Source organism: Camellia sinensis, chromosome 1 (genome assembly GCF_055761805.1).
Source record: "Camellia sinensis isolate YWXY chromosome 1, ASM5576180v1, whole genome shotgun sequence".
In the NCBI taxonomy this organism is placed as follows: Eukaryota; Viridiplantae; Streptophyta; class Magnoliopsida; order Ericales; family Theaceae; genus Camellia; species Camellia sinensis.
In genome coordinates, this window is record NC_138961.1 from 71,845,372 (window position 1) to 71,860,219 (window position 14,848).

Below are 14,848 nucleotides of genomic sequence, written 5' to 3' on the forward strand. Positions count from 1 at the left end.
CCATAGCTTCATCTCTCTCTCTCTCTCTCTCTCTCTCTCTCTCTCCATAGCGAAGCACAATTTTTCAACTCAAATAGAATGGCTAATTTGTTCTTATGGCCATTCACAGAAACCCAAGAGCAGATAGAAGTGGGTTCTGTGTACGAGATTGATCATACCAAGCTACCACCCAGAACACCAGTTCAACTCAAGTGCATCCGGGTCGTTATGGTAAGAAAACGATCAGAATACTATGTATATGCATTGATATATATATGTGGGATTTTATGTTGTTTGGTAAAGATCTATGGGTTTATTTATTTATTTATTTCAGGTGAGTGAGAAGACGGAGTTGAATGTTTCGGTGAGATTTCCAAGCATCGAGTCGCTTCAAAGGTATTTCAGCAACAGAACCAGAGAGATGTACCCTGAGCTGGACGAGAGGTTCGTCATGGGGACAACCCTCGCCGAGAAAGTGCTTTTTCGGAAAATCCCATCTCAAGAATTTGCAGAGAAGAAGCAGTCAAATGAGTTCTGGCTGGAAATCTGCAACTCGGTTTCTGGGTTTGGAGATGTGATTTCGAGGAAGTCCGGCACATGTGTGTCAGAGCTCAAATGCAACGGAATGATTCGCTGGGGTGTACGCCGCCAAGTCAGGTTTATCGGCAAGCATAGAGAGAACCCTCAATCTTCTTCAAGCATTGTCAGAGGAGCAAAGGAAGCAAATGAAGAAGAAGAAGAGGAAGAAGCTGAAGTTGAAGAAGAAGAAGAAGAAGAAGAAGATGATAAAGAAGCTGTGACAGAAGAAACCAATGAGATTGGTAAGAGAAAGCGTAGCTCAAGACTTGTTCGAAATGCGAAGAAAGTTAAGCGTGAGAAGCGAAGGCAGATCAATAAGCCTAAGACTAAGAACAGTTGTAAGCAAATAGCAGTACTGAAAAACCCTCAAGACAGGTGGTCTGCAGATAGGTGAAGAGTGAAAGCGACTAAACCCTTATTTTCATTTGATTTGTACAATATTTATCTTTGCTCGTTACACATCTATTTGTCTACTAATGCCTGAATTGTATATGTGAAAAGGTACAAGCTAGCGGAGAGAAATCTTTTAGAGGTGATGAAGTCTAAGGGTGCTGTGTTTGGGAGCCCAATTCTCCGGCCAGAACTAAGGGCGGAGGCTCGCAAGCGAATTGGGGACACCGGTTTGCTGGACCACCTCCTGAAGCACATGGCTGGGAAGGTGGCACCTGGTGGGTCTGACCGGTTCAGGCGACGGCACAATGCAGAAGGAGCAATGGAGTATTGGTTGGAAAGTGCTGACCTTGTTGATATAAGAAGGGAGGCTGGGGTTCAAGATCCTTATTGGACACCCCCACCGGGTTGGAAGCAAGGGGATTGCCCGACTCAAGACCCTATCTGTGCTATGGAGCTGAAACAATTGAAGAAGGAGACCACCAAATTAGAAAGGTATTATAAGAAACCCAGAACTTAAATTTTTGTTCTTTCTCTTAGAGGAAGAAAAATGTTGCTATTTGGCTCTCTTTACATTGTTGCTCAATGGTCGAATAAACAGAGATATGGAGGAGATGGTATCTAAGAAACAGATGGACGAAGAATTGGCAAAACTAAGAAGGTAAATGAGCTACCACAAGTTTTATTTACACTAACGAGAAATTAATGGTTTTGTTGCTAGTTTTGACCTTATTTATTGCGTGAACAGAGAGATGTTGGAGTTGCTATCAATTAAACAGAATGAGGAAAGTCAAGCAATTGTAGTCTCAAATCCTTCCGCGACCAGTCAGAATTTGGATCTTGATACTTCTTTGTTGGTTCCTTTCAAATCTGACCTTGATAGTTCATTTATCACATTGGTACGAAATCAATGAATCAAGAGCAATTTCAGATGCATTTATCTTTGAAGCAGTTTATATATATGAATGAATCATTCATTAACTTTCTCTTGTTTCTTTCTTTAATAGGAAAAGTATAAGGAACAGCTGATGGTTATCTCAGAATACGTGAGCAGAATTGAGGTATCTAAGAATTGACATTATTATCTTTTCAATTCCACTAGATTATCTTTCAAATGCTTCAAATGATAGTGCAAGTTAAATGCTTAGCAGTCCAAATTCCTGGCATGCATAATGAATATGAGGAATTAAATCCCATGTTTAGGTAAATCCCAACCAGAAATTTTGAAGTATAGTCACTCCCATCTGTGATGGCTGGCCACAACAATGCTGGCCACAACAGAGGAGATACCGACCATGACTGGACAACCGTCTCTAGAAAGCATAGAAAACCTAGAGCATCTCCCACCATCTTCATAGCCAACATTCCAGAGCAGATGCAGGTGAATTCCCTTAAGGGCATTTTTCAAAGATTTGGAAGTGTAGTCCACGCCTCAATTCCAATTAGAAGAACCAAGCGATTCAACTCAAGATTTGGCTTCATCCGTTACGAGAGGCCAGCTTCGGCAGAGGAGGCAGTTAGGAAACTCAACAGAGCATGGTATGGTGATTATCATCTTATTGTCAAGCCTGCAAGATTTGAGAGGCCACCATATCCTGAGCACTTTCAGGCAGAACATAAATTGAGAACCAATCTTCATGAAGCTCGCTATTCCAACACCTTCAAGCTGCCAAGTGTGCAAAATCTAAACAAACCCTCTTATGCGGACATTGTCAAAAGCAATGCTCTAGTAAGTGACCAAGCTAATAAGGCACATGCTTCTGAACCTTCTATCAAAGTACACGCGACGGAAGCGGATATTGAATGGCTCTATAGGAGTGTGGTGGTGAAAACAAGCCTTCCAACTGCAGATCAGTCCATATTGAGCTCCTTCTCTCCTGAGGATGCCAAGAATATTCAGGTGCGCGCTATGGGGGGTAAATCATATGTTCTAACTTTTGATTCCCAAGAAGCTATGAGAAACAGAATCCACAAAAACAAGGACTGGTTCACTTCAAGATTTGAGGATGCACAAGAATGGTCTCTTTGGAAACTATCCAATCTTAGCTCAAGAACAGTGTGGATCAACTGCTATGGAGTTCCACTGAATCTCTGGAATTTCAACACATTCAAGAGCATAGGAAGAGTTTGGGGTGAAGTGATCATGGTGGATGACTCAACGTTGAAGCACCTATCTTTTGAATGTGGCAGAGTTCTGATTACAACAAATCAGCTTGAGGTCATTAATCGCGCCATCACCTTGGTCTGTAAGCATGACGATCATATTATCCGTGTTACAGAGGAACAGATTACAAGCACTCATACGCCAAAGGCTGCTGGAGAACTCTCTGGCAAAGAAGACGATGACGTGGCTATCCCAGTGGATGTGGCCAATGTACATCCAATGAGCGTCGAACAGCATGGCACCCATTTTTCAAACGGAAAGGAATTGATCTCACAAGCCAGAGTTCCGACAGATGAGAGACAACACTCTGTGAATGGGGAACGGGGATGTCAGAGCACGCCTACTGTTAGCAGCCATGCCGGGGAACGGGGTTGTCAGAGCACGTCTCCTGTTAGCAGCCTTGCCGCTAAGGAAGCTGTTAAACCTTCTCGCTCTAATTTTAAGGACTTGGGCCACACCTCTATATGCAAATTCAAACAGGTTGTTTCTAGCCCATTTAACCCTTTGCTCCCTCTAAGCCCATCCTCTCCAATCTTATTATTCCCATCAGTTGCGAACCCTCAGCCTCATTTTAACCAATTGAGCTCTTCAAATTTGGCCGGCCCATCACATACAAAAATGATCCAACAGGAGGACCCACCCCATGTTCAATCTGTAGCTATCTCCCAAACCCACAGTCATGCTCCTCTAGCCATCCCTAACCCCCATTCTCCTACCTTCAGTCCTCACCTCCACTGCCATCGTTCTCCATCCCCCCACCCTCCCACTCCATCCCATCCAGACTCTCTTGCGAATCCTTCTCTGTCAATCGTCCCAGACTCATTCCTTTCCGAAACTGATTCTCTCGAACCAGCTCCCCGAGCTTCCGTGAATCAATGGATTGATCCAGTCGGTGGAACCTCTAAACCGCTAGTGGGCCTCTCCAAAAGAAAGAGCAAAAGGAAATTCCTGCAGCACGTGCTTGGTAATGTATCAGCTAATAAATTCATCAGAAGAGGGGGCAGGAAAAAGGGCGGAAAAGCTGCATCAGTCCGATCAGCGGCAGCAACACCTTCATTATCCATTTCTTCAGGGGCCATAGCTAATCGTAATCGCATTATACTCAACGAAGCCCAGGCAGTGTGGGAAATTGGGAAGCTCCTTGGCCTGAAAAGTAATGAAGACGATGAAGAGGTCGTTAGTAAGCTTCATGAGCTCCATGGCCAACATGAGCTTCAGCATAACGGTACAGAAGGTGAGAGGAATTAATCCTCTACCCACTCGGCCTATCCATGGACTTTAATTTTGTTTTTTCCATGAAGATTATCTCCTGGAATATAAGGGGCTTAGGGAAAAGGGAGAAAAGAAGAGGTGTTAAAAATCTTATCTCTCAGCACAAAGCTGATTTTCTGCTCCTCCAAGAAACCAAGGTAGCAACTATCACAAATCATCTCATCCACTCTATTTGGCCCCACAATGACCCGGGTTTTGCAGCAGTGGAGGCCGAGGGAACTTCGGGCGGTATTATTAGCGTCTGGGATAAATCAGTCTTTTCAGTTTGTGAATGCATTCAGAGACCGAACTTCATCCTTCTTAAAGGTACGATCTCTCCGGACTTTGATTGTATTTTGATTAATATTTATGCTCCTAATGAAGCCAGGGCAAGGAAAATTCTATGGGATGAATTATTAAGTCTCCGAGATAGTTATGATTTACCATGGTGTGTTGGGGGTGACTTTAATGAAATTATTAGAATTGGGGAAAGAAAAGGCTGCCTTACAACCTCTGCTAGTATGAAACATCTCAGTGATCTAGTGGCCAATCTGGAGCTTAGAGACCTCCCCCTGCAAGGCAGATCCTTCACTTGGTCTAATAATCAAGAGGCTGACAGATGGAGCAGATTAGACAGGTTTCTCCTCCACTCACAATGGCTGGACAGATTCGATTTTAAACAATGGGGTCTTCAACGCTTATTATCCGATCATTGTCCAATTCTCCTCATGGTGGATAATAGAGACTGGGGTCCAAAGCCGTTCAGATTCCTCAATGCCTGGACCTCCCATCCTAATTTCCTAAAAGTTGTCAAAGGCGCATGGAATCAGAGTCTTCACCTTGGCTGGGCTGGGCACAGAATTTTTATGAAGCTCAAGGAAGTGAAATCAGCTCTCAAACAGTGGAATATGGAGGAGTTTGGTGATCAAAATGAAAAACTCAATTCCATTGGTAATCAATTACACTCGCTAGATCTCCTTCAAGAGACCCGTTCTCTATCTGAGGAGGAGTCAACAGACAAGAGGAAGCTGAAATTCGAATTCTGGAAAACTTCAAGGTTGATTGAGAGCATTTGGCTGCAAAAATCAAGGCAAGTGTGGTTCAAGAATGGAGACAAAAACACCAAATATTTCCATATGATTGCAAGCACAAGGCAGAGGAAAAATGCTATTGGCAATCTATTCATCAATGGAATTCACTTAGAAGATCCGGAGCAAATAAAAAGAGCAGTTAGGTCTCATTTTCAGAATTTCTTCTCCGAAAAGTGGCCCTCAAGACCCACATTTTCAGAACCTTTTCAGCGCTCCCTTTCTGATTTGGATGCATCTCTGTTAGAGCAACCTTTTTCTGAGACTGAGATCCTGGATGCAATAAATCATTGCGAAGGTAATAAGGCTCCTGGTCCTGATGGCTTCAATATGAAATTTATCAAAAAATGCTGGGCCTTCATAAAAGCAGATCTTTGTCTCTTCTTCAATGAATTCCATCTTAACAGCAGGATTAAGAAAGGCCTGAATTCCACCTTCTTAACCTTGATTCCAAAAATTCCAAACCCATCTTCTTTATCTGACTACAGGCCCATCAGTTTGCTAGGCTGTATCTATAAGGTTCTAGCCAAGGTCTTATCAAGTAGATTGAAATCGGTTTTGCCAAATCTGATCGATGAAACTCAATCAGCTTTTGTAAAAAGGAGGCAAATCTTGGATGGTATTCTCATCGCCAATGAAGTTGTTGATTTGTGGAAGCGCAACTCTTCAGGTGGGCTTCTTCTCAAATTGGATTTTCAGAAGGCTTTTGATAGTGTCAATTGGAACTTTCTTTTTCATATTCTTCAAAATTTCGGTTTTGGTGCAAAGTGGATCTCTTGGATTAAGGAATGTGTTTCTTCCCCTCATATTTCTGTTTTGGTGAATGGCTCCCCCTCTCAAGAATTTCCCCCTCAGAGAGGCTTAAGGCAAGGTGACCCTCTCTCCCCATTTCTCTTTAATCTTGTGGTTGAAGGGCTAAATATTCTCATCCAAAGAGCCAAAAATCTCAATCTTATCAAGGGAGTGGATATCGGTAGCTCGGGATTGAACCTTTCACATCTGCAATTTGCAGATGACACTATTATGTTCTGTAATCCAGATTGGGACGAGCTTATTAATCTGAAAAGAATTCTCAGTTGCTTCGAATTAATCTCCGGTCTGAAGATCAATTACCAAAAGTCTGTAATTTGTGGTGTTGGGGTTAACAGGGACTTCACCTCTCAAGTAGCCGATTTCTTTAACTGCAGGGTGAGCTCGTTACCAATCAATTATCTTGGAATGCCTCTAGGGGCCAACCCAAAAAGACTGTCTACTTGGGAGCCTATCATTAACAAAGTGAAGAAAAGGCTAGCCTCATGGAAGAAAAGGTATCTTTCTCTTGGAGGGCGAATCACTTTGATTAAATCTGTTCTCTCTTCTCTTCCCATCTATTATATGTCCCTTTTCAAAATCCCCACCCAAGTGGCAAACCTAATTGATAAATATCAGAGATCCTTTTTATGGGGGGATAGTGATGCCAAAAGGAAATTACATCTTCTCAACTGGGAGGCATGCTCTGTTAGCAAATTCTTTGGAGGTTTGGGCTTCAGAAAGACTAAGGACGGCAATGATACTCTCCTATGCAAATGGTGGTGGAGATTCGCCACCGAAAAAAGTTCCTTGTGGAGGAAAGTTCTCTGTGCCAAAAACAATGTGAATGAAGATTGTTGGTTACCTAATGGCTCAAGCTTCAGACTTTCATCTGCAGTGTGGAAAAGTATCTCATCTTTGGAAAGGTATGGATCTAGAGCAATTGCTTTATTTTTGGAAAACATTCAGTTCAAGCTAGGGGATGGTAAAAGAATTAAATTTTGGTTGGATGCTTGGGTCTCGTGTACTCCTTTGTCCAACCTATATCCCAGACTTTTCTCTCTAGCTACAAACCAAGATTCTTTCGTCCACCAGTATTTGTATCAGGCTGCGGGTAATCAAACTCATTGGAATATCACATATAGGAGAACCCTGAGAGCTTGGGAAGATGAGTTGCATCTTGAGCTGATTAGTAAATTGCCTCAACCTCTCAGCATTAATAACAATTGTGTGGATCACCTGTTATGGACTCCTCTCTCATCAGGCTCCTTTACAGTTAAATCTCTTTATGGAATTTTTGAAAATTCTCTTCGTTTAACCCCTTTCCCGATTATGAAGATGTGGAAATCAGCAGCCCCTCCCAAAATTAAAGCTTTTGGTTGGCTTGTTTGGTGGAATCGAATCGCCTCTTCGGATCTCCTTGCTCGCAGGCTCATTATCCCCGCTATCAATCACTGCGCTTTTTGCGGTATTGATAACGAATCTGCCCTGCATTTGCTCCTGCATTGTAAGTTCGCTTGGAAGGTTTGGGCTGAAATTATTTGTTGGTGGGGCTCCCAATGGGTTTCCCCTAGTTCCTTACAAGACTTACTTTTATGGTGGTATGGTCAAAAATACAAACACCTGGGTAAACTCATCTGGGAAGTAATTCCATTGGCTGTGGTTTGGAGTTTATGGATTGCAAGAAACAACCTGGTTTTTAACTCTATAGTTCCTGTTTGGGGGAATATTGTGGATAGTATCAAGATCAAAGTGGCCACATGGGTGAAGTTTTCTACTCATTTGCCTTCCTACACAATCCATGATTTCATGTACTGTTTGGTTGGATTGAAGGGCCACAAATTGTAGTTTCCTGCAGGATATAGTCCTCTGTTCTTTTATTTTTCATCCCAGTTTTGGTTGAGTTCTCATCAACCTTTGTATCGGCCTTGGCTTGCATATGATTGGGCTCAATTATAGGTGCCAACCTAGTTGGGATGTATTTTTGAGCTATGATGCATTTCAGTCAAGTCCCTCTTTTATATCCTTTTATCAATAAAATTATTCTTTGCTGATCAAAAAAAAAAATGATAGTGCAAGTTCTGAATGATTTATTTCATGTTGTGGGCTTTCTTAAATAGTTGCAGTACGTTGCTGATACATTAAATCTTTTGAATTTAAAACATGTAGATCAATTTCATTTTGAGGTGGGTCATATGATATGAGATTTAAATCTTTGCCACATATTTAAATTCCGAACAATTTTTTAGAACTTTTTTGATAGCTAAAGGAAGGACTCTTTGCTTATAGTAAAACTATAATGACATGTTTGATTGGAAGGATTAAAGCATGGGATTAGGATTATTAATCCGTGGGCCCAATCATCCTATGTTTGTTTTGACATTTTAGTTTAGGACTATTAATCCAATGGATAATTAATCCAACAAATTTGTAGGATTATTAGTAATGGGGTAGGGGTGGGATAGTTAATACCACACTAATTTGATAGGATTATTAATACCTCACTATTAGTATTGTGAATCAAACATGACCTAAGAGCATATTTGATTGGGTGGATTAGAGTATGTGATTGGGATTATTAATCCGTGGGCCCAATTATCCTATGTTTGTTTTAACATTTTGGTTTAGGATTATTAATCCAATGGATAATTAATCTAACAAATTTGTAGGATTATTAGTAATGGGGTAGGGGTGAGATTATTAATCCAATGGATATTAATCCAATTGGATAGTGAATACTACACTAATTTAATAGAATTATTAATACTTCACTATTAATCTTGTGAATGAAACATGACCTAAGAGTAGTCTTACCTTTCTAATGAAATATAAAGAAACTGCTTTTTGAGTGATAGTGTTAAACACATAAGCTATGATATTGGTGATGATTGGACTTCCAGATAAACTGCAATATGTGTTTTTCTTTTGTGTGAAATACAACTGACTCTTTAACCAATTGGGAACTCTAGCCTCTAAATCTTCAGTGATGACTGATGACGATAATTAGTTTAGTCCATTATTTGCAGGTTGGTATGTTTCATATATGGGGCCGATTCCTGTCCAAATTAAGATATGGTTAAAAAAAACTTATAATTTATGCTATGCCTGTTGATGTATGGTATAGGAGAGTTGCACATTGCATTATTTTTGACATACACGCATACATATATAGAATCAAAATCATCATGACATGGATCATGATGAAGATGTTAATATGCATATAGCATGGCATTTATGTACTATGGTCTCAGGAAGAGATAAAAAAGCTAAAGTCCAAGGTGGGAGAAGAAGAAACAAAGTTGGACTCATCAGCATTAATGGTGGCGACAGAGTGTTGTACTGAAAAAGAGAAAAAGAAAGTGGGAGAAAATGGCAAACAACAGGAAGTGGGAACAGAAGGAGCTGATAATCAGAGCAAGACAAACACAGCAGCAGAAAGGACAGCAGCAGAGCAAAAAGCAGCAAAGATACAGAGGCTGAAGAGTGGGTTTAGGATCTGCAAACCCCAGGGGACTTTCCTTTGGCCAAACATGGCCAGCAACAACAACAAAAACAGCAACGCCAATACCAGCATGTTGTCTTCTTCTCAGGTTGTGGTCCAGGTTGAAGATCTTTTAGTGGTCCCAACCCCACCTTCAGTCTCTTCCTCCACCGCCTCTGCTCCTCCTCAACTGCCCTTCCACCGCCACCACCACCACCACCCATCTTCCCCAGTTAAGCCCTTGGCCGAGAGGCGAGCTGTTACTGTCACAGTATCTGCCATTGGAAACCCCAATGTCTCTACTACCACCACCACCACCACCACTACCACCTCCACCATCACCAACAAGACCTCCTCCACTCTCCTCAACCTCAATGACTTCCCCACCACTAACCCTGGAGATGGATTCTGTGGGACCCCATCCACACGCCAAACTGTTAACAACACTACTGTAAGTACTAATCCAAAGCATATATGTACCTAAAAAAATTGGTGCAATTTTGTTGATGTTATATCTATTGCTTTCATTTTGTTTATGTACACAGTTGACACCTTCCAAGGTTGAGGGTGAGATGGGTCGTCCATGGGAGGTTGTGGGAGGTAAAAGCAGTGGGAAGCGGACAGAATCAAATCAGCAGCAGCAAGAGGAAGGGGGAAGCTCCTCCACCTCCGCCGCCTCCACCACGTGCTTGCCAAAAGGAGTGGGGACCTGGCTGGCTCTGGCTACTCCCACCCCTGCACTCGATGACTCTACTCGCGGATAAACCTGGTTTCAATTTCAAGTTTCAACATGTAAAGGGTTTGCTCTTTTTTTTAAGCTCATTAGAAATGTTCTTAGATAGATTACTATGACTTGTCTTTATTTTTAGGTCTATCATGAGAGGGCTTTGCTGTTTTGGGTGGGTTGATATACTGATTGTTTGGCATCCAAGAAATAGCTGAGAGTGCAAAACAGGAATTTTACATATGTATGTTGGTGACCCCTAAATATGTTAATGGTACTAGCTAGCTTTACTTTGTAGGGGCACCAAATATGTTAATGGTACTAGCTAGCTTTTGTCCATATGATTGTTGGTGCTTTGGCTTTCTTCTTGAGTTTGATATCTTGTAAAGTATAGGCCATTGGTGCTCTGGGTTTTTTTTCTTTTGTACCTTAGTTGAGTAACATTTCTAGAACTATATCTATGCTTTAGATTAGGGATACGGTCCTCTCATACATCCCTTAATTGAGGCCTCCCGATTTCATCCCTAATAACATGATGAAGACTCATGTGAAGCAGTCCTATTCTCTTTGATTCCACATCATTAGAAGTGGAATTAGGAACTAAATTAGGGGATGAATCATTTTTTTAGGACTATGCCAAATGCGTTGCTTCAAAATGGATTTGAGTGGGTCAATTTGGGTTATGCCCCTACATTGGAAAAGTCCAAATCATCTTATTAGCAAGTAGGTTGAATTTGGACAGATTTATACGGAAAAGGAAAATTATATAAAAGTTCAGTTTCTATATTCACTTTTTAAACTCAATGATGTGAAAGTATTTTTTTTGATCGGTAATGATGTGTAAGTATGATAATTGATATTTAGAGAAGATATAAGAGAATTATATTAAATATTCTAATAAATTATCACATCATTAGATTTGAAAAATAAATTTAATTTTGAACCTAAATAACATCACCCTTCATATTAACCCAATTATACAACTTAATCTATTTTAAAATAAAAGATTGATATTATCAAGAGTTACTATTTTAAGTGAGTTTACCAATATTATCAACTTTCTATTAGTCATTGGTTGATATAATCAAAATTAGCTATTGGTTGTAATTTGTTTGTTCGGTTTGGAATTTAAAGACCATGAAATTCAACTTAACTCATTTTAAAGTAGAAAGTTGATACTTGATATATATGTATGGTAAATTTTAAATAATCCTTTTATGACTATCAAAATAAGCTTCGGGTTTATATTTTCACCTTATTTAAAACTTCAAAAAATACATAGGTTTTATTTAAATTAAAATGCTTATAATTTCGAGTTTTGCCTTCTATTTTTTAGCAAGACCTAACGCCACCTGTGTTCTACCTGTTGTGGAATTGTGTACTTAAATCAAATAAATAGATTTATATTGAACAACCACTTTGAATTTCAGAAAAAGAACATACTAAAATTTATAGAAATTCATAATAAAATAAAACTAGTAGTAGGAAGCAAACCGAAACCTGTGTGATACCATAGTGTCCTTAAAACAGATTAGCCGCCTCACCATAGGTGCTGGAGGTATGTTGACTTCTGTCTCACAGGATACAATGGTCAAAACCAGCTAATGCAGAAGTACCTTTTGAATAGCTTCAGCGAACTTGATAGTGGTTGCACTATCTCTAACAAGAACCAAAGAAGGGACTAACAAAAGAAGATAGTAAATTTTTCTTTGGTGTAAAACCATCTTTAACTCTTTATCAAAACACCATCTCTATTTTCCATCAAAAAAAAAAAAAAAAAAACTCTCAAAACTTATATATATTTCAAGTTGGAGGGGAAAGGTCTCTATTTATACAAGTAGGGGAATCTCTAGCCATAAAGGCTATACATCAATAGGCTCATCAAATGCCATTAACCATGGCCATCAATTCTAGCCATTAGGGTTAGAGTTACAAAAGTTGAAAACCTATGGCCACTAATATGGTCATCAACTTCATCATCAAAAGATGAGAGTTACAAAGGTCTTAACCTCTCATGTGCTTAATATATACAAATAAATATGTATATAATGATGTTTGAATAAACCAACTAGATGAGTCACACAATGGATACCATTGTTGGGTCACAACCCGATCCAAACCCAATTCTCAAACACATACACAAGCTAAGCCCAACACAACATAACTTAGCTCAAGCTTAAGATTAAGTCCAAGTCTAAGTCTAAGACCAAGACCAAACCCAACACATGCACAAGCACAAGTACAAGTCTAGGCCCAGTCTAAACTAAGACTAAGTCCAAATCTAAGCCCAACTTTTATTGATGTCCACTTTATGAGACAATTCTCATTCACACCTCAATGGTTTCGGCCCATCATTTTTATATTGTAATCTTCTCACTTGAGAGAATGCAAAACTACTCAGACCCATCTCAACCGGCGGTTGGGTCCCACTTTAATTTCGAATTAAAGTTGCCAAAAAATTATTATTTTCTAACAATCCCCCACATGAATAAAATTGACCAAATAAAGAAAACGGACAACGCTTTACAACAAAGACTCAGAGAGAGAACACACAGAATAATCCTGCCTCAGAAAAGGTAGCTGTTGGCCTTGAACCTTTCGTAGTGAAAGCCTATCGGATTTACTGGCTGACCAGTGAACGTGATGTCTTGAACTGTTCTGCCGTTTGTGTAAATCGAGACAATAGACTTCACATAGGAGTTACTCCAATCATTATTCTTGTTCTCACTGGTGTGTCCGGTTTGGCCCTAGGACACAAGCCTGGTTCAGTGAGCGTTTTTAAAGAATTCAGCCTTGTTAATTCTTAAAGAAGCAGCCCCACTTCGCACTCACATAGGTGACCTACATAAGGTATCTCTCTATACCACAGTTGACTATTCACAACACTTAGGTCATTAAAAGCATCAACTTAACCTCACACCCCATAGGATATCACTGTATAAAGGAATGAGCATGAGGGTTTACCTCCACAGTGACTCATCCGTTACACGCAGTTAGGTTGTCCCTTTGAACCTAGATCTTGGGATCTCCAGTCAACTAGGTTGGGTATTTCATTCCGGTAACATTACTCAAGGCCTTAACCTCATTCCTCTCGACGACGTTTCTACTAACTCTCGAGTTAACCCTTTGGTTAGCGGATCTGCAATGTTGCCTTTAGACTTTACATAGTCTAAAGAGACAACTCCATTTAGAGAGTAGTTGTCGTATGGAATTATGTCTATGAAGGATACGTCTAGACTTTCCATTATATATATGACTCTGTGCCGTCCAATCACCGATTAACTATCACAATAAATACAGATAGCAGACACAAGTCTCGACCAACGTGGAATATCCTTAACGAACTGGCGAAGCCATTCAGTTTCTTCAGTTGCCTTATCCAAAGCAATAAACTCAAATTCGATCACTAATCTCAATATACACGTTTGCTTGGAAGATTTCCAAGACACGGCTGCCCTTCCGAGGGTAAACACATAACCGCTAGTGGATTTGGAGTCCTTTATATCAGATATCCAATTAGAGTCACTATACCCCTCTAGTGCCACTGTAAATCTGGTATAATGCAGCCCATAATTCCGGGGTGTAGCGTAGATAACCTAACACCCTCATAATGCCTCTCCAATGAGTGACATTTGGATTACTCCTGTATCTACTAAGCCTGCTAATAGAGTAGGCTATATCCGGCCTTGTACAACTCATCAAATACATCAAACTTCCAATGACCCAAGAATATTCTAGCTGAGAGACACTCTCACCATTATTCTTGGTCAAGTGTAAACTCACGTCTACCAGTGTCTTAGACACGCTTGTATCTGATTTACTAAGTTTCTCAAGTATTTTCTCAACATAGTGAGATTGAGAAAGTACAATACAACTAGATGTTCTGGTAATCTCAATACCTAGAATGATATCTGCAAGGCCCATATATTTCATGTCAAACTTTGAGTTTAACATTCTCTTGGTAGTTTGAACCATTTCATCATTACTACTAACAATGAGTATGTCGTCTATGTATAGATACAAAATGACATAACCTCTGTTAATGTCTTTAACATATATGCACTTGTCACATTCATTGATTCTAAATCCATTTAACAACATAGCGTTGTCAAACTTCTCATGCCATTGCTTCGGCGCTTGTTTCAAACCACATAATGATTTGACAAGCTTACAGACTTTCTTATTTTTCCTTAGAGCTGAAAACCCCTCGGGTTGTTCCATGTAGATTTCTTCATCTAAAACTCCATTTAAGAAAGCTGTCTTTACAACCATCTGATGTATCTCTAAACCACGTAAAGCGGCTATCGCAATTACCATGCGAATGGATGTAATCCTTGTCACAGGTGAATACGTACCAAAGTAATCCAGGCCTTCTCTCTGCTTGTATCGTTTGATAACTAGCC

At 40.1% G+C, this 14,848-nt stretch overlaps 1 protein-coding gene across 1 annotated transcript; it reads left to right on the top strand.

Moving 5' to 3' along the window:
• The first annotated feature begins 78 nt into the window (after positions 1-78).
• On the top strand, positions 79-10,485 carry LOC114264964 (protein DYAD). The gene is made up of 9 exons (XM_082893284.1): positions 79-210; positions 314-682; positions 806-948; positions 1,060-1,443; positions 1,550-1,609; positions 1,697-1,847; positions 1,956-2,009; positions 9,492-10,172; positions 10,267-10,485. The coding sequence occupies exons 1-9, from the start codon at positions 79-81 to the stop codon at positions 10,483-10,485; spliced, it is 2,193 nt and encodes a 730-aa protein (XP_082749410.1).
• The last annotated feature ends 4,363 nt before the right edge of the window (positions 10,486-14,848 follow it).